Source organism: Acanthopagrus latus, chromosome 2, assembly GCF_904848185.1.
Source record: "Acanthopagrus latus isolate v.2019 chromosome 2, fAcaLat1.1, whole genome shotgun sequence".
In the NCBI taxonomy this organism is placed as follows: Eukaryota; Metazoa; Chordata; class Actinopteri; order Spariformes; family Sparidae; genus Acanthopagrus; species Acanthopagrus latus.
This window is the reverse complement of record NC_051040.1, coordinates 14,252,655-14,280,268: the sequence shown is the minus strand read 5'-3', so window position 1 is coordinate 14,280,268 and position 27,614 is coordinate 14,252,655. Positions and strand designations below refer to the sequence as shown.

The 27,614-nt window shown below is 40.9% G+C and overlaps 1 protein-coding gene and 1 long non-coding RNA gene across 3 annotated transcripts in view; one reads left to right on the top strand and one right to left on the bottom strand.

Annotated features, from left to right (window-relative positions):
• Nucleotides 1-1,331: 1,331 nt before the first annotated feature.
• Nucleotides 1,332-16,337, bottom strand: LOC119010868. Of its 2 annotated transcripts, XR_005072073.1 has the most exons (4): nucleotides 16,284-16,337; nucleotides 15,886-15,970; nucleotides 15,302-15,585; nucleotides 1,332-1,445 (listed from the first exon to the last, which is right to left on the bottom strand). It is a non-coding gene; the product is annotated as an uncharacterized LOC119010868 (long non-coding RNA). The 2 variants fall into 2 exon arrangements; XR_005072072.1 differs by lacking the exon at nucleotides 1,332-1,445 and having other exon boundaries at nucleotides 14,307-15,585.
• Nucleotides 15,455-27,614, top strand: part of dock10 (dedicator of cytokinesis 10) — a 67,697-nt gene continuing 55,537 nt past the window's right edge. Inside the window, exons 1-3 of the mRNA XM_037083292.1 lie at nucleotides 15,455-15,594; nucleotides 15,808-15,899; nucleotides 18,322-18,567. Of these exons, the coding sequence (XP_036939187.1) occupies nucleotides 18,460-18,567 (108 nt within the window). The 5' untranslated portion in view covers nucleotides 15,455-15,594; nucleotides 15,808-15,899; nucleotides 18,322-18,459. The remainder of the gene's footprint in view (nucleotides 15,595-15,807; nucleotides 15,900-18,321; nucleotides 18,568-27,614) is intronic.

The following is a 27,614-nucleotide window of genomic DNA, read 5'->3' as shown; positions in this document are numbered from 1 at the left end:
CGCTGATATTGTTCAACTCCAGACACTCCCTTAGCCCCAACATGCTAGCCAGAGCCAGTGACCTCTTGTTTGGTTAATAGAATTCATTCTGTAAATAGAGAATATCAATCTCTCTAAATATAACCCCATTTTGCCCTAAACAAATAAATATATATTTAAAAAAACACAAAGCACTGGGCGAACCTTAGGGCTAATACTCTTATGTCTAAACTTGGTTTATCCACAATCAAACAATGCAAATGTTTCTGATGTCTGAAACGTAGGTGCTGCCAGCCAGAATTGATCCCACAGTCCTCAGAGCTATTCTCAAACAAACCAATTGTGAGCGCAGTTGTCTTTGCACAGATTACTTTAACTTTATTTTCCTCACTACACGCATTATTACACTTCGCTCACTGTGATTTGATTAATTGATATTGGATGGATGATGCGACAATTTTTAATTTGTTTTATTCACGTAACAGCATTACTACAACATCACTTATCACTGATACAACTGTTGTTTATGAGAATACATTTTTTTAATTAAAATGTAAGGACCTTCTTTAAAATGATTAGTAGTTGCTACATGTCGTCTCTGTTTTTACCAGTGTATGAAAATAAAACTTACAACTTTTACACAAAAAATGGGGAGGAGGAATGTTTGTGTTTTGAGATTTGGGTTTTTTTTGCATTTGTCGTACTGCTCGAGTTACTGTAAGTGCAAAGGAACCTCTTAAATCTCCCAGAATCTTGTGACTGCATTAAAATGTCCTGACTTACTGGGATTACCATTAAAACGTTTAGGCACAGCTACCATGCCGTCATGGGCACTACCTAAGCAGAATTAGCGGCTATTTGATTAATCATGAAAACAATCATTAGATGGAGCCCTATATAAATGTTACTGTCAGTTGTACGGATTGTAAAGCCCATTGAGGTACATTTATATTTTTTGATTTCCTGGGCTGTATTAAATAAACTGACATATCATTACAATAATTTTCCTGTATTCATCTTTACAAGTAAATAATGCATTTGCATCTATGTCAGTACATAACGATACACATGACACTAAAAGCTCGCCAAAGAACCGCCATTTGGCACTGTCAAGCTTCTCTTAGTCTGTGAGTGTAGTCCTGCGCCTTGCTAACCTTTTTCTCTAACATACGAGTGTTACACACCACTTTACTTTGATTCAGCCAACAGCTCTACACATACAGAGCTGCACTGCACCACTGGGTCACAAGCACAGGTGAAGCAGTCCAGGTGAGCTTGGCAGGAGAACGCAGACGGCTGTCTGTAGGACGTGAGACTCAGATGGGCTCTGAAGCCTTGTCTTGGCATCCGACTTCACACGGAAACACAATGTAACCCAGGTAAGGTAATAGTATACGGTACACAGCATTGGCCGGGCTCCATCGATTTGCAGCATTTGATTGGCCAGGGTCCTTTTTTGTAATATGCTGTGGAAAAAAAAGGATCACTCATTGTTTAATTAGAGCATTTGAAGCGTAATCATTCAGGGTAAGACCTGAGTCTGCGGGATGTAAATTGATTTCCTGATGAATTAATGAAAGTGTGCTATAGCTTTATTGTGTGGTGTTACTCTTAGTTGACTGTCTCTTAATCGACCAGTCAACTGTTGCCCTCTTATTGAAGTGCAGCAAGACGGCATTATCTGCAGAGCCTCCAGGATGATCTCGATAGACAAAGCTCAGCTCTGTTGCTTTGTGATCCAAAAGTTGCTGAAATACCAGCCGCTAATAAGGTCACTCCATCATCTGTTGCTAACGGTCAAAGTGTCAGTGAAGCACAGAACTTATCTTCCCCGCTGCAGCTAAATACTTGATCCATATTCACCCCTCTGTTCATCTGAAACCAGAATCTTCTAGATGTTCTGCATTCTCTCTCTGAGTCTTTCACACACACACACACACACACTCAGACGCTTAACAGGCCCGAGGTCTCCTGACATTGCCTCTCTAGTGACATTTCGTCAGAGGGTGAGTGTGGCATCCTGGCCGTGTTGATGTGATTGGCTTTGTGCTTTGCTGTCGTAGTGACCGGGGGAAGATTGATCGTGGGGCCATAGAGTGTGTGTATGTGTGTGTGCGCGTGTGTGTGTATGGGAAGGGATTACAGGTTGTGGTGGTGGTGGGTGTTTTAGAGAGGGGACAGGATGGAAAGGTCAGGCTCTGAGGTGAAGCCTCTGATATTGACTCTACAAAGGTTCGCTCTGATGAGTGTCTAATACCTGTGATCCCACAGCTCCACGGCGTAAACACACCCACCCACACATTCAAACGCACACAAGCACGATCACTCTGAGACATCCGTCAAAATAATAATGCTGCTCTGAGGATTACTTTGAACTGATTACAGCAATACTTAGGTATTTCTCCTCCTCTGATGTGTCTTCAGTTGCACCAGTTCAAATAGCTCCAATCATTTCATAATTTACAGTAACACTAGAGACACATTTTAACACCATACTGATCTTTGTCCATGTGTGTTGACACTTGTATAACTTGGTTGGTTGGGTATATTCCTTTAATGCATTCATGCATAGCAGCATGACTGTTGCACTACATCATTTTGCCAACTTTTAAATTCAATGTCCAAGCTAATCTCTCTGTAGAAACATCGAAGTCTAATGCCTGCAGACATTTCCAGGGGGTTATGTGGCAACCAAAACCAGCTATTCTTCACAGGCAGTCAGACCTTTGTCTCCCATTTGTGATCATGCCGAACAAAACTGGCATTTTGAGCCAAACCATGCTGTTTTCCTATCTCTAAACAAGTGTTATTTGTGTCTAAACCTAAGCAGAGCACAACCTATGCTTTGTCACAAGAGAAAATAGAAAATTCAACCTAAACAAACATAAAGAAACGTTCAGATTAATCATGGTTTTGTTGACATACCTAGCTAATATTTGTTTTGATGATTTGGGTAACAAAATATTTTATTCCTCCCATCACCTAGCAGTGTTTCCTGCATGTGAAGTGAATCCTTGGCACATAATCTTGAGATTGCACTGACTTTACTAAATCGCCATTGACCATCAATCGCAGTGGAGCTAGTAACTGGTGACTGAGAGCACCGTTGACCACTAAGCTCTGCTTGCCGCTGCAGCGCTTATTAAAAGATTACAAAAGCCACAGAAACAGTCACAATATAATTACTGTCACATGTGAGTGACTGATGAGCAATAGCCTATAAAAAACAATGCTGTTACAGGCCTAGTTTTATATTGAACGACTGAGCTGTGATTTGAACTCATAGCTTAGAACAGAAGTGAACAAACTACATCATTCAAACTTTAAACTAAACCAAATTAGACAATCTGAAACCGCACAGTGAGTCATAATTTAACTTTACCATCGACCTCTGTCCCACTACAGACTGTGAATCATCCCCCGAGAGCGAGTTAGCAGCCATGGTCAGTGGACAGAACGATAAATTAGCTTCAACCCCTGCTACTTTCCTCTTTTGTGGAACAGCTTCTACCAGGACTGAGGTGGGTAAAATACAAGCAAAGCTTTTATAGCTGTCTTCATTTTGGACTCTCCATGCTTCCTCAAAGGGCAACACTATCACGGAGTACACTCGAATGTCAAAGATCAAAAAGTTAAACTTGACATGAAAAACGTGCACAGATATATATGTATATATATATATACTTCACTGATGAATCCAAGGATTGCTTCAGTTCGATAGAATGGCCACAAAATTCCACAGTTTTAAAGCTAATGTGATCAGGCCTTGAACCTATAATGTAACCACTGACTTTAAATATCAGATAAATGAAATAAAAAAAAGGTTTCCCTCCAAAATGTAGTAGTTTAGAAGTATGAAGTAGCATAAAATGAAAACATTCCGGTACAGGAACCTCAGAAATTATTCTTCAACCTGATACAAGGAACTTTCAGTTTTTTGTTGACTCTGGTGGCTCCTGTGGACAAGAGCAAAACAAAGTAAGATTTTTGCTGTACCACTGGTCACGGATCAGCTTCTTTCTTCAGGCTGTGATACTCCCTCAATTCATCCTCAGCACTTTGGCATAAAAAAATGCCTCTTAATTATTGACTTCGACCCGAGTTAGTTGGAATCCAACCAACAGGCAGACTTCAGATATGGATTATGGTTAACTATAATAATTAACTATAATAACTATAGTTCTCGCTGATAATCTTGTTTGATCATGTAGGTCATATAGAGGCATCAGTATTTGATTGAGATGGTTTCGTAACTAGTTAAAAGTTCCTTGTAGCAGGTTTAAGTGCAGTTCTTATTCCTCAACCTTTCTCCATCTTAACATTCTTTCCTTTTTAACTCCTTCCTTTCATCCACAATCTCTCTTTCCTCACTCCTCGTCTTTCTTTCCCTCGTCCTTTCCAGGCTTCTTTCACCACTGGCTGGTGTGTTTTCTCCAGGACATTTCCTATCATTGTTCCTCAGTTCACAGCACCATGCCTCTATGTTTCCTGCCCCGTCTCAGTCTGTGCCCGCGCCCATTCGTCTTACGGCCACCTGGCAGCACGGACTGCCTCTCAACATTTCCTTCTCTGATGCTGCTCTGTGGGCCCAGGCCTTCCCTCTCGCTCAGCCCCGTGCACAGAGAACCTGCCCGACTAATTAAAGGAAAACAAACTCTGCGCTTTCCACCCGCTCTCTGCAAAACACTGCTTATTAAGGAGTAGAAGTCAAACTTCATGATTCATTAAGAAGAGGAAGTCTGAGCAGACTGGACAGATCAGTGAGCACTGGAGAGATGGAGCGAGGAGGAAATGGGGGAGGGTTTGGGAGTGTATGTGTCTCTGTGAGTGTATGAGTGTGTCCAACATTATTCAACAGTGTCGGGTGAGAACCCAAATTCATCCCAAATGGGGATATACTGGATGTAATTTTGATAACAGCTCCCTGCACTTAACTGATAGATGTGGTTTTCATTGTTGTTTTTACTTTGACTTTGATAGCAGACACATTCCTACACTCTTTTCTTTCTACCCTCGCTCAGGTCTGTTATGACTTCTGTCCTCTTTGTCTCCAATGTGAGTCTTGTAATTTCCTCTAGGAAATGTGTTGACTGAAATATTGAGTGCTGAGAAGCTATCCACACCTGCCTCTGTGTTGCAGAATAGAACTGATCCAGTATGGCAAAGTAACAGGATCACAAGATTGTACTGTGAAGCAAAGGTCTTTCTTTTGGGATTTATGTCTAAATTTTGTAAAAGTACTAAACCAATTCGGCTCAAGAGCCACACATTCATGCTCTCTCACCACTACAGAATCACTGTTTTTTTTTTTTTTCATGGAAATGTTTTGATTCTGATGACATTTTCCCTTCCCAGTACCTATTCTGAAATCTGGCTGAATCTGATCTGATACAAGTTCATTCTTTTATGGTATTTCAAAGTATTACACTACTAACCCCTCCTTGATGTTATGTCATGGATTTGCTATAAGTTACAAAGGTCACTTTGTATATATTGGCTACTTGATCTGTAAAAATATTAAGTTGCATACAGGTGTGGGACTGTTTGTTTTAACAAGTCAATATTAAGTTTCATTAGTACATGTTAATTTAGATGCAACTTCAGAGGACTAGCCATCAAATCTTTAGGCACACTGGTTACAGTATCTGGTAGTAATTAATGGTATGTTTTGCTTTAATTGTAGCAGTGTTGCTAAAAGTATTGAAATGTCAATAAATAGATACTTATTACTTATATACTTATATTTGAAATGGTTCCAAAACTAATTTTTTGCCGTATCGATACTCCAGTACTAGCTATTTTTTAATCTCAGATTCCAAGTCTAAGATTTCAGCTTCTGAAATGTGAATATTTCATGGGTCCTTTATTCCTCCTTTATGACAATGAACTTAACACCTTTGGGTGACAAAAAAAGTCATTTGAGGACGTCTTCTTGGACTTTGGGAAACCCTAATCACCACTTCATCATCATATCCTGACATGTAATAGACCCATACAAATAAACGAGCAAGGAAATAATCAAGATATTAATCAGCAACAAAAATAATAGTGATTTGCTGCCCTAGTGTCAACCGTGAAGATATTTACTTACTTAAATTTACATTATCTGAACTGCCTGGCAGTATGAGGATGAAAAAGTCATCAGTCACAGCTCGTACCCATAATGATGGCGCCACCTGACCTGTCGTCATTGTCAGCTGTTTCTAGCTTTGGATTGAGAGTATTACGGTAGTTTAATTGCATTGTTTTTATACTTCCTCAACCCATCCTTCTATATTTCAGTACCATTTCTCTGCCAGTGTCAAAAGCCTGCAAGAGTTTGTCACAATTAATATTAGCAGCTGGTGTGTTACTAACTCACTATATGGTAGTTAACTATTTAAAAGATTTCAGACACAGATTGTGTATAAATGTATACAGCCCAATGTTTAATAGTACCGCTGATGGTGTCGCAGAATTAAAGTTAGGATCAGTGACATGGCTTTTAAATTAGGTTACAGTATTGTATATTTGTGTGCCCATGTGTACAGTATGTGTGTCTAGATGTATATGTGTGCTGGCATGCATGTTTACATATGTCATCAGTATTTTGGAATAACAAAGTTAATGCACATATCAGTAGATGTGCCAGCTAGCGTGAGTCTCTGAGTGTGTACTGTATGGTACAGTGTGTGAATGTGTGCGTGCCCTATTCCTCCTTTTCTCTCCTCTCCTCCAGCTTTCCTCAGTGTGATGTTTTCCTTTGGCTCTAATGAGTTCTAAGTGGCCAATACTTTCTTCTGCAGGAAACTCGTGTCAAACTAATTAACTTTTAATGAGAGGAAACCCACTGATTAGAGTGTTTTTCTTGGCAAACGAGCCTATTAATTCTGTTGGTTTGAGCAGCAGGGCCGAGGAGTCGGGTAAGAAGAAGGCCTCTCTTCAGCAGTCTGCACCACTCCTTCTCCCCCCACCCCACCCACCACACACACTCACACACACACACACACACACACACACACACACTGCCTGAACCCCTGCTCAGTCTGTTTGGCCAGCTGCTGAAGCATGGGCTCTTTGAGTCCACACAATCTTTTACATTCCCCATCTCCCCCACATGCACACACACACACACACACACACACACACACACACACACACACACACACACACACACACGATTGGCATCTCCCCTCTTATCGCTGCCCAATACTGCTCTCTAGTGACTGAAAAGATTCTTGACGGTGTCCTGTGGTCTTATTTATGTGTGTGCTTGAGTTTGTCTGAAAGTGCTTTAAGGATGTGTTCCTTGTAAGATGAAGCCTCTGTCTGTCTGAAGAAATTACAGAGGATAGAGAGGAAAACATAGAATATCAAGACTGTTTTTTCAATTTTATACCAACTCATCAAATTAATAAAACAATTTCAGAATCCTTATGCATCTGTTTGTTGAGTGGAAACGAAGCAATTAGTCTGTTAACTACTAAGTACATCAACCTTTTTTCTGGCAAAAAAGCCACAGCTTCTTAAATGCTGAAAAATAAATTATTTTTTCTTTGGCATAAATCATGTGATAGTAAACTAATATCAACTTATAGCTAAAACAATATTTAGATGACTTGGACTATAGGAATTACTAAATTCACTTTGTGGAGAACACAGACGGACTGGGACCGAACACAGCCTCTGAGGCAGACGGAGACCGGTTTGACAACAGGAAACACAGTACAGAGGTGATTTACAGCAGTTAAGACTGACTGCAGAGACGATGATGACGTGGCTGATTTGGTCATGGGTCGTAGAAATGTGAAGCGAGAGGGAGGTAGGTGTCAGCATCATAGGCCTGAGATTTCAGATCAGACTATAACCTCTTGACGTATATGAATGGTATTAGAAGACAAGGTGGGCTGGGCCCGGCTGGTTAGCATGCAAACTACAGAAGCAACTCAACTGCCAGAGCAAATAAGTTAATGGAGTACATTTCTGTAAAACCACAGATATGTTAAAAAATATTTTTTAGTTTTGCAATTATTTAGGTTACATTTTTCATGTCTCTCTTGCCACAATACTGTAAACTCTGGTTAGGTTTAGGCACATAAATCACTTGGTTTGGGTTTGAAAAAAATTATAATACCTATTATGGTCTCTTCAGTCGTGATGGGATTTGGTCACAAGAAAACGGCTGGAAATATCTCCAGGTGTTGAAAAATATTCACTGGTGTGACTCAAATGGCGGCCGGCTGTTTGGCAGCTTTGCTGTTCTGATGTCAAAGTCAGTAAATAAGCATAACATGTAAACATGATATACCACGTTTAGTACAAAATTCAGCATATCCATGGTTTGCAAATGTTATGCCCCTTTTCTTTGCTCATCATCAAACAAGCACCAGAAAAAAAATCCTGATAAAAAAATGGATCTGCTGACTGTTACTGGTGTGGATGTGAGCTGTATAAAGTTAATGTCAAGCAGAAAATCTACTATTTTCAAAAGGATGAGTATTTCTGAAATTTCATCAAAACCATGTGGAACGATTTTAATTTAAGTCAAAATGTTGATGCAAAGATGAAGGCTTACAGTAGATGCAAGACTGCAAACACAGCGCTCAGGGCAGTATGTAGAAAAAAAACAAAACATTTTTTTGACATACATGTCAGTTACTCCCTTTGTGGGGCAGCATGTGTCTGAATTAGGCTACCATTATAAATCTGTGTAATGTTAGACTGGCAATCACATGAGGGCCACACATTAGGGGGCAATATTTCAATGACACATTTTCATGACGGTAGCAGCTATTTTTGAATGTGTCTGTGTGTCTGTGTGTGTGTGAGGATCAGCAGTGGGCCTATTTGACTTGAATTTTCATATCAGAGTGGGTTTAACTGCCAATAGACCACATTAGAAAGTACTAACATCTTATTACGGCGGCATTTAGATCCAGTGGGAGCAGAACGCCGCTCTCTGCCATTCCCTAGAATCCCGAGTGGGAGCTTTTGATGTGCCGTTCGGAGTGGGCCTCTCAGAACCTGGAAAATGTGTCTGTTTCATCTCTCAATTACTGTCAGGGTTTGAAGTACTGATGTTCTACCTTTATCTGTCACAATATGGCTCAAGTTTGTTGAAGTATATCGGAAAAAAAGGCAAGCCAACGAGTCCAAAAGAGAAAGAAAGAGAGACAAGCAGGCCCGGCAGCTGGTGCTGTTTCAAAGCCTGCCCAAGCCCTTAAAGATGAAATCCATTTTGTTTCAAGTTGCGTACCCAGCTTGCCTGATGAGGGCTCTAGGGGTGAAGAGGGAGAGAGAGTGAGATGGAGGGAAAGAGAGGGAGAGATAGAGAGAGAAATCTGTTTGATTTGTCAGAAGTTCTTTAATTTAATCTACAGCTGTCAGGATGCTGACGATCCAGACCTCATCACTGCCTTTTATCTGCCTGATTTCACCCCAGGCACCAGACACTCTTTTCCAGCACGCACACACACACACACACAGACACACGCACACACTCATAGGGTAAGTGAATGAGAGAGGGATAAGAGAGGATGAACACTATTCATTTATTAAAGAACACAAAGAAAAGCTAGAAAGTAAGAGTACAAAACAAATAAAGAAGGGCACGTCATCGAGTATCTGGGAGTCTGTGTTGGACTCAGAGGGACGCACCACATATCTGGTTGACTTTGTAAAACTCCAGGAAAGAAAAAGACAAAGCAAAAAGGTTACGAAAGAAAAGAATTGAGGATGAGAGCACGCTGAACTATTGCCCTGTGGCAGATATTGAGGTTACAGTATACTGAGATTTACCATCACATGGACAGCAAGACCAGACGTTTTCACAATAGGATCAATGTACATAGTGTTCATGTTCCTAACACCTCATTCCCCTGATGCTTTAACATAAGTTTATACTTAAGCCTACTCTCCAAAAGTAAGAAATCATTCACAGACTGTCAAAATTGAGCACAATTAAATCCGTAAGGATAAACCTTCATAAAAATCAAATTAAATTTGAAATGCAGCTGCCATTTGTGGCACTTTGCGTCATGCATTTTGCTTATCAAGCATTATCCTACAAAACATAACCTGACAAGTTGTGGCTGGCTGCAGAACACCTAAGACACGACTTTAACATATTGTATGTTTTCTTTTTATGAGGCAATATTTGACGAGGAAGATGTGACATTTCAGTGCAATTCATGTTAATATGTAATCTTAAATGTGAACATTAATAATAATAATAATAATAATAATAATAATAATAATACACTTAGCTAACTGGTATTTCTGGTGTTGACAAGTGAAGTTAAATTCATGACATCCATTAGGTATCAAATGTCAGGATACATCTATGTCTGATTTGATATTTGCCATTACAGTAGGTGATAAGTTTATTTAATTTATCAATCGGGTGACTGCTTAGATAAGTGATTAATCATTTAAGTGAGGACTTTTTGCAAAACTGGTCAGTGGATGAGATAGCTTGGGTTTTAGGCATTTGCACTGAGCAACTTTTTCTCATTAAAAAAAATAATTTAGAAAATAATTAGACATTGCGTGACAAGAGATTTTTGATGAGAGATTGATAATAATAAAACAATGTTTGACTTTGCTTAAACAATACTTTAAAACATACTTCTATCTAGTTTATTCTTGCTTTGAACTGACATATCGGTTAACCACATTTGAAGCATCACTGCCAAAAATGCAAGTGTATCAGTTTTCTACTTCCTAATATAAATATGTAAAATCAGCAAAGTTATGATGCAAATCTGACCAAAGAATATTTCACCAAGAAGAATGAAAATCTGACACTTGTAGAAAACTCCTGAGAGTACTCAGTGCTATGGACATGTTTTGGATGCTGCCAAGAAATATTAGTATTATATACAATTATCAACTATTATATGAAACGCTAAACAAGCATGTCTGTTTGTGTTCTGCATATAGGAAAATAAGGGTCTTTTTGGCTGGTTATCTTCAAATATTTCCAGCTGTCAACTTTCAGTGCATGTCCCTCCTCACACATCTTACGTGCGTGTGTGTGCATGTGGATACACTGAGCCGATGTGCAGATTGCTTCTGTTAGCCAGCATAATTTATGAAACAACTGAGGTTTGGAAGGAATTCAGCACTGTACATTTATTACTGCGTGGCTCTTTATGAGCTGATTCATCTCTGACAAATACATCAACCATATCAACTTACTGCTTACTGCATTTGCATTTGATGGCTACTTTGCAATGCTCAGATTATGAAAAAACTGTGATAAACATATTTACTCAGTTTGCGTACATGAGTCAGACTCTTCCAAACCTTGATGAAGACACAAATGCTGGAGGTGCCCAAATGTATCAGATTTGGAGGTCAAATGTGATGCTCAATGTGGTGCAAATGTGATACAGGATGAAGCATCACTGATGCAACAAAATGAAGTTAATTTGGATGTAAGGGGTGAAAAAAGTATTAGGTTTGACATTAAAGCAGCTCCGGTCTTGACGGCATCCCAGACTACAGCTTCTGCCCTCTGGTTTTTACCTTTGGAAAGGGGTTGCTTAGGTTCACATCTATTGACTTCACCCTTGATATTCACTCCTACACAGCTGGAAGCAAATATGTTCAAAACCCTCAACTGTCCATATGTTATTTGCAAATGTTCTGTTTTCATTTTCCTCCATTTTTTTCCTCTCCACCTTCTTTTTAATATCCCTGCATTTCTCCCTCCATCTAAGCCTCTCTCTGTGGTTGTATATCCACCAGCAGCTTGTCCTCTACTGGCAAAACCTCTCATTTCCCGTACTCTCTCAATCTTACACAAGTCCAGTCACTCCTACACATCGTATCCGCATCTTTTATAGATTCTCTCTCTCTCTCTCTCTCTCACACACACACACACACACACACACACCATTCTTCTTTTTCCCACAGGGGGACCCTACTGCAGATGGACAGACGCTCCTTTTGTGTTAGCTTGTGAAAGAGGAAATTAGAATTAGACACTCCGGCACAGCCTGGCCTGCAGAAATGTGATCCTGCTGCTCTCCCTGAAGGTTTCGAATGCTCTTTTTCTTTCCTCTGTCCTCAAGATAGTCCTGAATTGAGGAACCGGTGGACGCTGGAGAGTGCTATCTTGTTATTGAATCTGAGGACTTGACAAGAAATATAGGCTGCCTAAAGCTGCACTATGTCCAACGCCTGCCAGAAGTGATCGAGCATTTCACCAAACCTCTTCACTCCCTCTTTCTGTCTTGGCTGTTCTATTTTTCTCTTTTCCATATCCTGCATTTCACTTTCACCTCTCAGTTAATGTTTACTGTCAGCCATATAGGACTGGGATTAGGATAGAACTCACAATGCATTCACAACTGTCTGGCTAACGCATTTTCAGATTGATTTATCATTTATGAGTACACAAGCACTTATTTCTTGGCTACTTTACTTGTCTTCTTCATTTTTTCTCTTTTGCCTCCATCCCCTCTTTTTAAATCCACCCCTCCTCATCTGGCTCCCTCTGTCTGCAGCTCTGAGGTGAGTCAGGATGTCTGTCAGACCGCACAAGATTTTCTCATGAGTCCAAGGAGTATTTCTACATTCTGTGGCCACTTTATTCACTGCACGTCTTAGTACTACGGAGGACTGGTTCTCAGTGTGCAAATGACTCATTCAAAACCTGGACAAAATAATCACATAAATTTACTGATTATCTGTAGCACAGCAGAGGACCTCCAAGGACCCCATGTCCATCACACAGCCCATTATTTGGGCTGGTTTTCAACTAGGAAAAGGAGGATATAAGATAGTATCACTGATCAGGATAAAAACACTCAACAGTCCTTTCATATATATCAACTCTAAAAAACTGTGCCAGCCATTGGATTAAGCTGCAGTCACTGAAGCTATCTTTATTATATGCTTCCATATGGTTCCATGGGTGGGTAGACAAATAGAGCCCTGACTGTGGTTTTCAAAGACAGCTTATTTGGTACCCTATTAAAGAGCCAATATATGTGAAGTTGGTATTACAACAGAGGTAGACAGCTCTGTATAAATCATTAATTAAACTGCTGATGGATCAATTGATTTGGGTGTTCAGTTATAAATACAGCAGGGCAGCTGGCGATGGAATTACAGTTTGCATACAACCCTTTTGCCCAACATCTTGTTTAAGATAATATGTATGAAGATGGCGCCGCGTGAGTGGCAGCCTGTTGCAGCAGCTCTCACTCACTTTTAAGCTTTTTCACTTTTTATAGTCTATTTTGCTATTGCCCTGTTCTTGTAATATTCTGCTGTTGCAACAAACAAATTTCCCCGTCTGCGGGACATTAAAGTATTTCTGATTCTGATAACCACACAATGTAACAGACAGATTTGGGCAGTACTTGGCTGAACTACAGGGTTTTTTGGTGATACACCCACCATGGCTCTGTTTTGTTTATTGCAGGATTCTCATACTCAGTCTATCCTGGCCAAGGTGGACAGCAATGAAAAACACTTAGAGGTAAAAAAAAATAAAAAATAAAACATGCAACAAAATCAGAGTTAAACTGAAGTAGCATTCACCCATAAGATGTGAAAGTCTGGTTCATGAGCTCCTGGGTTAGAGGTGTTGAACTGCTGATTAACTTTAGCAACATTTGAACCATTTCTGTATGTTTTATCTGATGAATTACACCTACTTACTAAACTCAGACTACAGCGATGGAAAGCCTTAAAGTGGCCTTGACCCTGATGGATACAGAATATATTATTCTATGTTCCAGATGGCTTTAGTGGTATGATGAGACAAAGTAATGTTACTAAACCCTACACTGTCAACTCATTGGAAGATTTAATAGTTATTCTTTTATGATATGACTTATTCAAACATCAGTATTGTTGCATTGGTGTCAGTAACACATTGACGCGCAGGCTCATCTAAGGTAAAGCTTGATGTGATACTGCCACCCAGAGATCAAATTTGGTATAGGTCTAACAAATGTACACTCCCTTGCAAGTTTATTGGGTACCATTACAGAAGCTAATATTAATGCTGTCCTACACAACAATATGGCAATGAATCCTATCTTCAAGAGGGTTAATTTGTTAATGTTCCTTTTGTTGAAACTATTTTAGAGGTGTTGATTCAACTGAATGATCACTTTAGAGGTTGTCATTTGTGGTGCTGTTGAAATGTACTGTGTTATACTGAGGTGTTTCTATAAGCTGCGAATGATATGGCTTTTTCAGGGCTGATACAGATACCGATTACCAGAAATCAAAGAGATTGAAAACTGATATTTGGGACCAATACTCATTTGCAGTAAAAATGTATATCTTTGTCTCAAATTTTCAAAGAAACTGTAATGGAATAGAAACAATTTTGAGGAACTTTATTATAAGTATTTCCATTAACCTCTTCTTAACACTTCCTCACCACTACATTTTTTCCAAAATACCTGTGCTAGCGGTATAAACAGTCCCTCCCGAAGCACCTAGTTTAAACCGCTAGCAGCAGTTAGCGGTTACTCTGGTGAAGCATCACCCCACATTTGTTAGGAGTATGTATTTAAATATGAGGTTGCCAATTCTTACATATTGCACCTATAGTATGGAATCATACATGGCCAAAAACATTTAAATTAATCAGGAAACAATTTACATAAATAAAGAAATCAATAAATGCTGTAAATGTAGGACCTTTTAAGGGTAATGTTGACCATGTTTACCATCTCAGTTTAGCCTGTGATCATGTTAGCATTTCCTAATAAGCACAGAACATGAGGTGCGGTTAATGGGAATGCCTGGGAGGACTGCGAGTGTCTGCATCAACCTTCTCTCCATCCAAAATATGTAGAGATATTTCAGAACAGTGGCAGACCGACTGATAGATCAGCATTACCATGTGTAAAGCCAGGTGGCTACCATGGGCTAATATCCAAAGTAAATGTTGTAAATATTCAGCTCTTACTGTAGTTACTGTCCATGTTACTAAAAAGTCAATTAGTTCTGAATATGGTATGAAATCCATATTCAAGACCTGATTAGGGTAAGGCTTACCCTATCAACTTAAAGTTCATGTGCCTATACATGATTTTTTTTTTTCTGTCTGAAAAGGGTGTTCACATGGGATCTAGTTATGGGCCGCCTTGTCCTGATGGGAGCTCATCCTAGGGTTCCAGCTTCTCTTGAAGCTGGCTTACCTCAGCCTGCCTGTTTGTCACCTCCTGCATTTTTTTTGTTTTTTTTTTGTTGTTGTTTTTTTAAACTTACTTTCTTTATATGAAAACGCTGATTCTCCCAGTCCAACACAAGCTTTTGGAATCCAACAGCTCACTACTGTGATGTAAAGTGATGATCTCAGGCAGCGTACCTGAAGCTGGCTGGTTGGTCCAGTGCATTACATCTGCTCCTCCACTGCTTTGACCACACAGGCCCATTTGGAGAACATCTTCTTCTTCTTTCAACTCCTCCTGAAGCTGGAACACCTTCAGTTGGCTGTGTTTCAGCTGGCTAATCTGCATCCTCAGCATTATATTTTCATCTTTGAGAGACTTTATATCATTGATGGCAGAGTAAAGGTTGTCTCTGAGTCCCTGCGCAACTGAAGGAGGACCGTGCCCAGAGCTCTGCAGCTGTGCAGCCGGCATGTTTGGGCTGTAAAAGGTAGCAACAAACGTCATCATCTCAAATGGCTGAATGACATAAACATACACATCAATCATGCAGTCATTTTTAGATGTGTTACATTAGGAGAAGTGTTTAAACAGCATACAACACAGTTCTGACTATTAGGACCTTCTCGTACATTCAGCAAATGTTATACATGAAATCTCAGATTATAACTCGAACCGTGCACGATATCATTATCTCTTTAAGATTGACAAGGCCACAGCGTGGAGTAAACAAACACAGCCAAGTAGAAACATCCAGAGACGGACTGTGTATCTGACTCACCTCTTCTCCCCCTGGTGAGTAGCCTGCCTTCTTTCACCGACATAAACTGTCCTTGGTCATTTTGTTGGTCTGTTTGCTTACAAGTCTAAAAAACACAAACAACGTTGCCGGTATTATTAGCACATTAGCATTAGCATAAAACTGAAAAAGAACGTTAACCCCGCGTTAGCCACCTGCTGTTTCACTTGACGTTAGCTTAGCTTAAAATATGTTAACTTTCTTCTTAAGCGCTCTATGTTTGTAAGGACTGGCTTCATAGTTCAAGAGGTTTTATTTATTTTTCCTTAGGGGACTCCCCATTCAAAATGTCTTAATAGGATTAAAGTGACCGTATCTCACCGTGTTTTTAGCAGCGTTAGTTTTTAAATCAACACCTACCATACCCTTAGTCCAATTACCTTCAGTGGACTCGGCATGATGGTCTGGACTGTGACAATGCAATACCAACTTTGACCACACAACCTGGATAGATTTACAAACGCTTGCATCCCACGGGGGCGCTGTTTCACTCAGCTCAAAAAATATTGACAATGTGGAAGACAATAAAATGAAATTGTTTCATGTGACAAACACCAATGTTACCAAATGTTTTAAATAAAATTACAATTGTATATTTTCCGGGATATTTTGATACCGACATTCTACAGAGAAATAGTGCTGCCGACTTTTCTCATTTTAAAAATGTTATTTTAATGCACAGGGCACCATGTTGAAACCCATGAAACTAAAACAATTACCTTTAGTATATGAATACCACTAGGTAGAAACATGATTCTTGTAATCTGTGGGATGCCCCGCACTAAAGTTTCTGCTCGCCTCATAATGCAGTGCTACCTATGCACACAAGAGGGAGGCAGAGCACTGCTGTATTTGAGGAAAAGCTGTCTTGGAAGGGGATTTCATTATAAATCCTCCTGTGAGGCAGCATCTTCATTTGATTACATGTTATTAGCAAACTGATGCTGTTAATCAGAATCAAGTTTACTGCCAAGTAGGTTTTCACATGGAAATAATTTGCCTCCTACACAGAAAAGTTTTTTTTTTTTTTTTTTTTTAATTAAGCTGGAGATCTTGTGACACACCAGTCATGACTCTTGTCAACATATTCACATTGTGACCCATTACATTACATGACATAAGAGCATACCTATCTACGAACTTGACTTGAGCTTGAGATTTAAGAGTAAAGGTTTACTGAGCAATGCAATTATGTCAGATCACCAAATGGAGAGTACAGCAGAACAGTGTTTATTGATCCCTTCTCTGGAAGTAAATTGACTAAGGGGTCACTTTGTGTTGGTGTCATATAGGACACTGATACACATGTTGCACTGCTGAACACATTGAACATCATTTCATTATAAATGTAAAAAAAAAAAATAAAAATACAGAAAATAGTTTTTAAAATTAAACTAGAGATCTTATGACACACCAGCCATTACACAAGTCACCATATCACTTTCTGATCCATGTGCACTCAGCAGTCATTACTTCAGTAATGCAGGAGACCATCCCCATCTACAGACTTTCATGTTTGTATCACACATGGTTGTGACCCTATAACACAATCTGAATGACAGCCGCCGCATTTTCATAATGAAGTAGAAATACATGAAGAGATGTAAAATTATAATACACAAATACAAATGTAAGTTCTTCTTCTTCTTTTTTTTTTTAAATAGCTTAACTGAAAATTTGATTCAAAGGAAAAACAGACAAATGCAAATTAAAGGTTCATGTAACCATTTATAGTTCAATGAATTCAGTTTCGGCCCTCCATATATTTTCAGCGGCTCACCTTTCCTTTAATAGAAAACTGATGATGGGGTAACCATTTCCTACCGTCACGTGTCGCTGTTGTCCAGTGTGTATTGTCCTCACGTCCTCTCACCTCCACTGTAAATGCCGCTCCATCCTTGTCCCTCATCGTGACTGGACTGCTGAGGAGTACTTGACATTTCGGAGCTCCCCTTGAGATGCGTGATGTATACAGTATAGCACCCTAAAGTACCCTGATCATCAAATCTATATTTTGGAAGAAAATAATCATATATATGTGTGTGTGTGTGTGTGTGTGTGTGTGTGTGTGTGTTTTTATATATATATATATATATATATATATATATATATATATATATATATATATATATATATATATATCACTGATTTTTTTTATCAAGTTAGCCAAAATAACAGTACAACAACGCGTCTACTTTTCAAAATAAACGCGTCAGTATTAGCCATGAATCCATTTCGATCGGATTTGTTTTAAATTGAAAATAACAACCGGAAGTGCCGTTTTCTGTCCTGCACTCCGCGCTCTGCTTTTGTGTGTGTGTGTGTGTGTGTGTGTGTGTGTGTGTGTGTGTGTGTGTGTGTGTGTGTGTGTGTGTAAAACGCGTGTGCGTATGTGTCTCTCTGTGTGTGTAAACACAGCTCGCTCGGCTCATGTGAGGATCGAGAGGGCCAGGTCTGACTGCAGCAGAGAGAGAGAGAGAGAGAGAGAGAGAGAGAGAGAGAGAGAGAGAGAGAGAGACCAGCACCGGGGCTGAAGCAGTGCGCTCAGATGAGGAGATGGCAGCCGAGTCGACCCGGAGATTCACCAAGAACCTGCTGAAACCGGGGACCGCGGCGGAGATACGGCAGACGGCGTGCAACGCGGTCAGACACTCCGCAGTGACGGTGAGTGGAGCCGAGTGAATGGTGGAAAACATGGTGGTAGTGGAAAAACGCATCACCACCTGTGGGCCCGGAGATTTCTCTCCTTGCTTTTTTAATACGCGCTGCCACCCCCCAAAAATCCCTACATCTGGATATAATATTTTAATGTTTTTTTTTTGGGGGGGGGGGTCAGACACTCCGCCACCACAGCTACGCCTCAGCTGTGGTGGCGGACCCTGACATTGGCATTCATGTTGCATCTTTCTTTGCGGCGGATGGTGCGGCAGTGCCGTTCAGTCTATCGATCCCGCGGGGAGGGGAGGGGAGGGGGAGGAGGGTGAGGGGGACGATTCAATACAAGGATAATGCAAGAATCGCCACATTTCCCCCCCCATGCTACTGGAAAGAATCCGCTTATTTGGGGCTGGTGGCGTGGCTATAAAGTGGCAGAGCCTATCACACTCCCATGTGGGTTGGGAGTTTTTCTGGCTCCGGTGAATGAAAGTGCAGCGCATAGACGAGAGGCTTGGTAGTAAAAAGGGGTAGTGGAGATGCGGCATGACACATCTGCCCAGCGGTTCGCAGACACCAGGGAAGATGGAGGAGGAGGAGGAGCAGAGATTGGGAGATGAATTTTTCGAACCACTAAAGGCTTGAATTGTCTCTCATAAGGAGCTATTTTCCTACATGGATGAATTGTATGAGGTGCGCGCTCCAGTGGGTGTGTCGCGCCTTGTAATGAGAGGCTCTGATTGACACATAAGATAGCGGGAGGAGGGGTAATCCGGGGAGGAGGGGGGCGAGCAAACACACAAACACACACATAAGGAGAAGGATTTGTGTTTTGATATCGTCCTTCGATTCATGTCTGACAGAGGACGAATTGTGTGTGTGTGTGTGTGTGTGTGTCCATTCTGTAGAGATTAGCATAGAGAAAGGTCACTCCACTCCAGTCTCTTTTGCCTGCTACTCTACATCCTCTTCACTCTGGTGTTAGTGTGTCAGTGGGACACATGCAGAAAAAAAACAGAGCAGAGTGAGAATTGATTGGTATAAAGAGGGAAAATGTGATGTTGCCGGTGATTTTCCGAATGGGGTGCATCGCCATGTGAAGACAGGATTAAAAAAAAAAAGGAACAGAATTGAATAGAATCACTGAGTATTTTTCCCCTATTATTATTATTTTTTTATTTACTGCGAATAGCCAGATGTTGCCGCTGGTCAGCTGAATACAGCAGATCAGCGTGAGCTTCGAGGGTAAAGGTCACCTGACAGTGTGCATTAGTCACGTGCATGAAATGGAAGTACAGCAGAACAGTGTTTATTGATCCCCCTCAGTGGGAGTAAGAAATTGACTGGTGGGTCACCTTGTGTTGGTGTCACATAGGACACCGATACACATGTTGCACTGCAGTAAGAACACACTGAGCATTGCCTCAAAGCCCTGCAGCTGAGTCACACACTGAGTCTGTGGTTTTCACAAGCCAATCCACTACAGATCAGTGACTCGTCTCATGAACGAAGTGAGAGACGGAGAGGAGATCGATGGAGACAGATAAGTCGCTGAGTGAGAACATGCACTTGAGATGACTGATGTCCCGCCATCATCATCATGTTTCACAGCATTAAACAGTCATACTTATGAAAAGACATGACCCAGTACAAGTCTTTCAACATGTTTTTATCTTGCATTTGAATTCCCTATTATCTGAGAAATTGCAGTGCTCCAGGGTGCGACTGTTTTGGCCACACATGCACCCAAAAATCTGTCAAGTGAGACTAAACATTTTCACTGGTCATACAGGTGTGCTTGAAATTTGACAGCTTACTTTGAGATTATCACAGTTTCTCATTGCGTCTGATTTAAATGAGGAAAAACAGGTCTTTCCTCGCCCTCATCCCCGTTTAACAATCATTCACGCCATGTGTTAAGAAATTAAAAGTAAAATGTGTTTTGTCCTGGCGCAGCTTCATGAAAAAGTTTGGCGCACCAGTGCAACCAGTATGAAAAATGTGTCTGGAGCTCTGAATTATGACATGGCATAGAAGTAAAAGCACAGGTGTTAATAATCAAATGAGCGATGGCTGAATTCCATTTAGCTGCTTCAGTTACTATGTCCTGGTATTTTCCATTTCTCGCTGTGGGACACTTGAACAGAACTGAGCCGCTGTGATTGCTTTTAGTAATTCCTATGGTTTTCCTGCCATGACAGTCAAAAATGGCTGCTTGGACGAAGCTAACAGCTCCATGTTGTCTGATGTTGTAGAGTCATTGCACCAGAAGCCGATTCTGAACAAGTTTTGCTCCAGTGATGCTTCAAAAACCTTTGATCATTGATGCTCTCAGCTCAGTGTGTTTGTAGTTTATGTAAGAATATGAAATATTTAGTGGAATAGATACATGTTGAATGACGGCTGGTCACCATAGATAAAACCCTTTTATATCCTAGTAATGATCTAAGTTTATATCAGGAAATGAATGTACAGTACTTGATATTATAATATATTATTGTTATTCATTATAATATTTACTATTCTGAACTTGGCCTTACTACATAGTGAGAACTCTTACTTTTGGTACACTGACTGAATTTTTTGATGCTAATACTTTTGCACTTTTACCGGAGTAACATTTGACTGCAGGACTTGTAACAGAGTACTTTAGCACTGTAGTATTGCTACTTTTTACTTAAATACATGATTTACGTACTTATTCTCCCACTGAATATAGATATAAGTAAGCAAGGTGGTCAGTAAGTGTAGTTTTGTTTATGTTGCACCTTTTAAAACCAGAGTTACAAAGTGCTGCATAGGATACAGACACGAGAAAATGAACAGCATCAAACATACATCGTAATGCAGACCATTTTCTGGATAATCAGTCAAGAAATGGTCATTGTATGAAATAACCAGACAGGCACAACTGTTTTGGCTCTAACCCAAAACAATACCTGTAAAGTGATGTGCAACATTAAAGGTGGGAAATTCTCACATGGTTGAAAAGTTTCTGTCATCTCACACATATGTCGTGATGGTGCCCACCCCCTTTGCAGGATTTACCAGAACACTTCACCGTTTCTCAAAAGTTGTTTTTTAAATGGTGCGAACTGAAATGGAAACCATGACTGAGACTTTGATCTGCATCAGTTCCTGCAGAGACACATCCTCCAGTGCAACAGACTTGTTAGTCTCAATCCTCTCCTGTACCTTGAAGAAAGCTTCTGAAGATGAACAACCATGAATAATTACTTGAAGTCATTCTATATAGAGATATAGGTGGAAGCAGAAATGAGAAAGGGGAAGCTGGATGGAAGACCAAGCATGTGTGTAAATGTGTAGGTATAACGCTTGTGTGCACAGGCTTTAGCTTAAGTGGGTGTGTAAATGTCCATAGGCCTGTGCATGTGTGTATGTGTGTGTGCATGTGTGTGTGGACGTTTGGTTTTGTCACTGTGTTAATGCACGGCCTTTTGTTGGTGAAAGAAACCAGGTCAGCAGAATCAGACCCTGTGGCATAACACTCAATGAAGCGTGAGCTTCTTTCTCTCATTGACCCCCTCTCTCTTTTCATAGTAGCCATTTTTTTTTTCACTTAACGTCACCCCCCCACCCCCCGCCCCCCCTCCGCCATTCTCCCTCGACTTTACTTCCCCATCCCACCATGCCTTCACTCATTCAGACCCCTCTATATTTGACTTTGGACACTGTTTCCCTTTGTGTTTCTGTCAGCCCCACTGCTCAGCAATGCGCCCTGGCCGGGTTAGATCAGTTTCTGAAGTGTGTGTGTGTGTGTGTGTGTGTGTGTGTGTGTGTGTGTGTGTGTGTGTGTGTGTGTGTGTGTGAGTGTGTAGCATAGCCTACATGATACCTGGTAAATCCCCCTGGTGCACGCTGCATTTTCCTCCTGATGAGCTGCTCTGTGAAAACGATCACTGCTTTCTGACTACCTCACTGTTCCTCATAGTGGTCAGCCCACCCGTCCTCAAATATGCAGGGAGCATGGAAGGCTAGATAGATACAAGAATGAAGGATGTAATGGTGGTTTAGTTTGGGTTTTTCAAAAAAAGAAAGTACATTTTCCTGCTTCAGTGACCATGGGATCATTCCCATTGCATCTTTTCTGGCCTCTGACTGGCTCCGAGCTGCTGTACACCAAAAATGTTAAATATAAAAACAGGCCGACACATGTGAGGCATGTTTGATATACAAGATAATCAAGCAGGTTTTGTATCAAAGTCTAGTTTTAGTCAACAAAAAGTTCTGTTTCAATCAGCTTTCCATTTTCGTGGCAAAAGACAACGTTCCCAGCCCCTCGCATTTCCAAGTGCTATTACTGTTGGCTCTGCTCCTGCAAAGAAAACCGGATCATTTTTATGGCTTTCAAAAACAAATCACAGCGACACGGGACGAAACATGAGTTTATTCAGCCATTGAGTCTATAATAGAAATGCGAATGCAGACAGAATTGGCACCAGGGTGCCAACCTGACTGGATCGCCAGTTAACCTTCCTTTTCCTGAGAGAACTGTACAGTGACAGCAGTGTCTGTAGGGAACCATTGTAAACGTAGATGCTTCCATTTTTACACTGTGCAATTAACATTTTCTCCCAAAATGATGAAGTGGAAAACTAAAACGTCAAAACAGCTTCTTTATTTCATTTGTCTGACTGAAAAGTGAACTGGTCCCAGACAAGTTTCAACATTAGTCATCCAGCCTCACCTCACATGTTTCACTCTGAAGCTAGCAACCTGACATCAGCTGACATATTAACCCAGTTAATGTTGACCAGGAAGTCACGCTCTGTTATTCAATATTTTGTGACTACAAATTGCAAGGTTTTTACACAAGAAAAGCTGGTTTCCAGCCATGCTACCAACGTCTGCGACAGGTTAACTTAGCCGACTGCTCAGGAATCTGCTTTTCTTAACATTACGTCTCACAGTTAACTAACTCATCATGACATTAATGGCAAGGTGGTTTGCCTTTGACTGACTCTTCAAGTAAGTTGTATTCAACAAATATCGCAATATTTACTGTCAAAAGCAAATAGGCAATACAGCTGTTCATCTACAGACTTTTATTTTGAAAAATGCATGCAGAGCTGTTGTGGCAGCAGAGGCAACATGCAGGGATATTTGGGAGGTCACTACAGGTTGATTGACCTGATGTAGCAGCATAGGATACTGCCAACGCCTAGTCCGAAAGCCCACCACTAACACAGCATATACATTTCATCCTAGTTTTTATCATCAGTGATCTATTTTTATCCTGTCAGTGTCTTAGCATTTTTTCTTGTTATGAAATTAACAGAAACATGACTGAGCTGCAGTATATAAATCACATTAACAACAAAATTAACAGCATTTCGGACCCAATACTGGCACCAGGGTGTTTATTATGACTCTCAGCAAAAATGAGCAGCGTGGCTGTGTAGACACAAGTGTCATTCTTGTTGTGACTCTGGCTGCCTGCTGGGATGAACCACATGTCATACCAAGCCTGGAGGATGCCAGCCACACCAACCACACAGCCAGACACTGGGGCCAACATGCCCACCCTGGCATCCAACTGCAGCTCGGGAGTTTATTTGCGCAGCAGCAGCACAGGGCTGCCTGTCTGCAGGCACCACCATTGCTCCTTACTTAAGGCCATATGCACGCTCATGCATTTTTCCGCATGATATCCTAATGTTTGGTGTTCTATGACCGTGGTCCTCTCTTTCCTTTGGCGCTGGATAGTGCCACTCCTTGCGTTTGGCATCCTTGGTGCCCTTATGGTACTAGCTTCATGCCTGATTGCATTTTGACTATTTTTGGTGCCCACATCCAGTTTGCAGGCATTTATCGGGAAGTGCTCCATCTGTGTCATGTTGTCCATGGCTTTGTAATCCCATAATGTAAAGGTATAGCATGTGCAATCTTTATACCAGTGTTTTGCTTTCCTAATTTTCTCATCAACCTCAAACTGCTGTATGTATCTTTTTTACAATGCTGCTGGTGACCATTTTCCAAAGGAAATCACTGCTGCTGGCTATTTCAAGCAAAGTCTGTGCCATTGGTTTACTGACAATGGCTTTAACCACCAAGTAATTTCATCATTGATTATTCACCCGTCAATTATTTTGTCAATTAATTAACTGATTGATATGGTAAATGTGTATTGATTATTATGAAGTCTATACTGCAGAATTGTTTTTGAGAAATCCCATTATTTCCATCACAGTTTCCCAGTGCCGGAGGCAAAATCATCAGATTATTTGTCAGACCGATAACTGCCCAGCTAAATGAGCTAACTAGCTAATGGCAGCTGCAGTTACTCCGGTGATATGCTGCCCCCCAAATAGTTTTGAGTGTTATTTTGAAACTTAACAGGTGGCTAATTCTTACATATTCCACCTTTAAGTTAACAACAAAATAATATAAGTCATCAGTGTAACAGACAGCATGCTCTCTCTTGCTAAGAAAAAAATGCATGTTGTGCTCTGGAAGCTGGCTGACAGTGATGAGAAATATATTTGTATTTAATGGGCTTAAACATGCAAAAAAAATCCTCTGGTATGGTGGTCCTCTACCAATGCGGTTCACCTCTGTTCATGCTCATGCGCATGCTACCGCTAATCGCAGGCGAGCTGTGTGTGTTCTTTGGCCTTCACACTAAAATGTGAACATACACTCTCACATACTTTATAGAAACTGTAGTCACATTCTGGTTAAAGTTCAAGTGCTTTTCCTTCCTGTACTTTTCCGCATTTTAGACCCAAAGCTTGCACCACGTGCTATTAAATATTGAAAGAGGTGTTCATATTTCATTGACCTCCCTTTAGTTTTTTCGTTGTCACTCACTCTCAGAATTTATTCCTTTTATGAAAAATCTAAGTCGCTTTATACTTTGTGGAAGAATGGAGATATTTCAGATCTCTTCTCCTCTCCTCTTATCTTGTCTGTAAATGAAATTGCTTTCGGCTTGTCACATTAGATTCGTTTAATTTTCTCTGCTTTTAATCAATTTGTATTCACATCACCGTGTATTTCTTTGTCTTCTGGGCTTAAACTAGTCATGTTTTGCATGCTTGTGTCTTTTCTTCTAGTAAAATATCACTACAGGGCATGTCTGTCTGTCTGTCTGGAGCTAAAATGTGTGTCAGACAGTGTGTAGCAGTCGTTTGTTCGTGGGGGGGGGGCGTCTACCCAGCGTGCCCCAGTGATGTGTTGAGGGCGTGTGTGGTCATTCGGTGGGGACATGCTGTCAGCCTGACTCCGCTCTCTCCGCATGGCACATCATGTCAACTTGCCTGGGATGCATTGTGCATGACTGCTGACCTGCGTATCAGCCTAGCAAACACACGTAGCAGCCTAATTTTAGTGTGTGTGTGCGTATGCGTGGCACTTGTGGCTCTGCAAAACAAACCATAGAGGCTGCGTACAAAATGATGTAGCACACATGTGGGTTTGCAACTGGCTTACATCTGTGTCAGTGTTTTTTTTTTTGTTTTTTTTTTAAATCGCGTTTTGACCGCAGAACAAGATAGTTGTCGGTGTCACTTCAGTCCGTCGCCGGCAGCATCCAACACAGGCTAATACGCCCGTCTCATGCGGGCTAGTGTGACTGATAATACTGGAAATCCTTTCTCCCAGAGGAGAGAAAACCAGTTAGATTACCAGTAATTAGCCTCCTCTCCCAACAGCAATGCCTCTGTTACCATGGCAACAGAGAAGGTCAGCCGGGATGGAATTCAAACAGGAAGCGCTCCTATCACTCCTCCTCGCATATTTTCCCTGTCTCGTATATCTTATTTCATCTCATCCATCGCTCCTGTGTTCCCAATATTCCAAGTGTTTTATAAATTAATTTGCTGAGCTGCTGGTATTAAATTTATTCTTTTAATTGTTTCAGTGAGCGCCTCCTGAACACCCAGTCCATCTTCCATCACGTCCTGGGCTTTATTTTATTTATCTAACTCGCCCTTGTCTTGTGAGGTTATTGTCAAGCCCGAACCGGCCGGGGATCCGAACCGGTCCCGACATCTCTGTCACGTGCCTCTTATCACATCTGGGCAGGGCAAGGTAGGCTAGAAACTGGAGTGGAGTCGGAAAACAGCATCATGGTTATAATTGGGCCAGACGTCGCCGGTCTTATCATTTTTAGACAGCTAGGCCATAAAGAGGGGAAACCCACAAAGTGAGAGAGAGAGGGGAGGGTTGAGAAGAGGAAGAGAGAGATTCAGTCGATCTGTTTGACCTCCCAGAGGAGATCATGCTGAGGCTCCACTGTAGATAACTTCTTATAAACACAGAAAGTACAGCGTTTATGTGGTGGCGAAGTTTCTTTTGATCAACTAATGGTTGCAGCTTCACGTCGGGGTGTCTCGCTGGCTTTAACAGGCTCCTGCTTGAGTGCGCACACAATGGTTAGTATCTTTGTGCCAGATTCACAAGTTTCCACGCTTGCAACTTTTCAGGTCCCCGTGGACACTCGTAAGTGTTCCAGTTCTTGAAGAAAGTCGGCCTCCCAGCGCTCCAGGAACAAATGCTGTGCTGTTGTCTTTACGTCCATGGAGTCGGATACGAAGCTGCCTCACAAATCAACAGAGGCGACGTTTCCTTGCCTGCCAATAGAGTCGTTCTCTTACATAAGTCATGGTTTTGGAAATCAGACCACAGTCGGATTGTATAACCGCATAAATAAGATAGAAAGAACAGAGACTCTCAAAGAAAGAACGGTCAAGAAAGAGCTTTTTGAGTGTCAACATTGCAATGGGAACCATCAGAGCAGCACTTTGCAGGATGATTATCAGGGTTTATTGTGCAGTCGAGATATAGAACATGAAATCAAATACAAATAGAGTTTATGATATGATGCCTGTCTTAAAAATTACATCATCAACTAATGGTACTTATCTCATCAACATTTCGATATATGTACCTCGTGTGGTTTTATTTTGTTTATCTTTGATTTACTCAGGATATAAAAATAGATATTTCACTTTCCAGTTCTTGTGTCTTAAAAAATGAAAGTAACCCTTTGTTTGATGTGCATGTCTATAATACATTATAAGGCATTATGATGC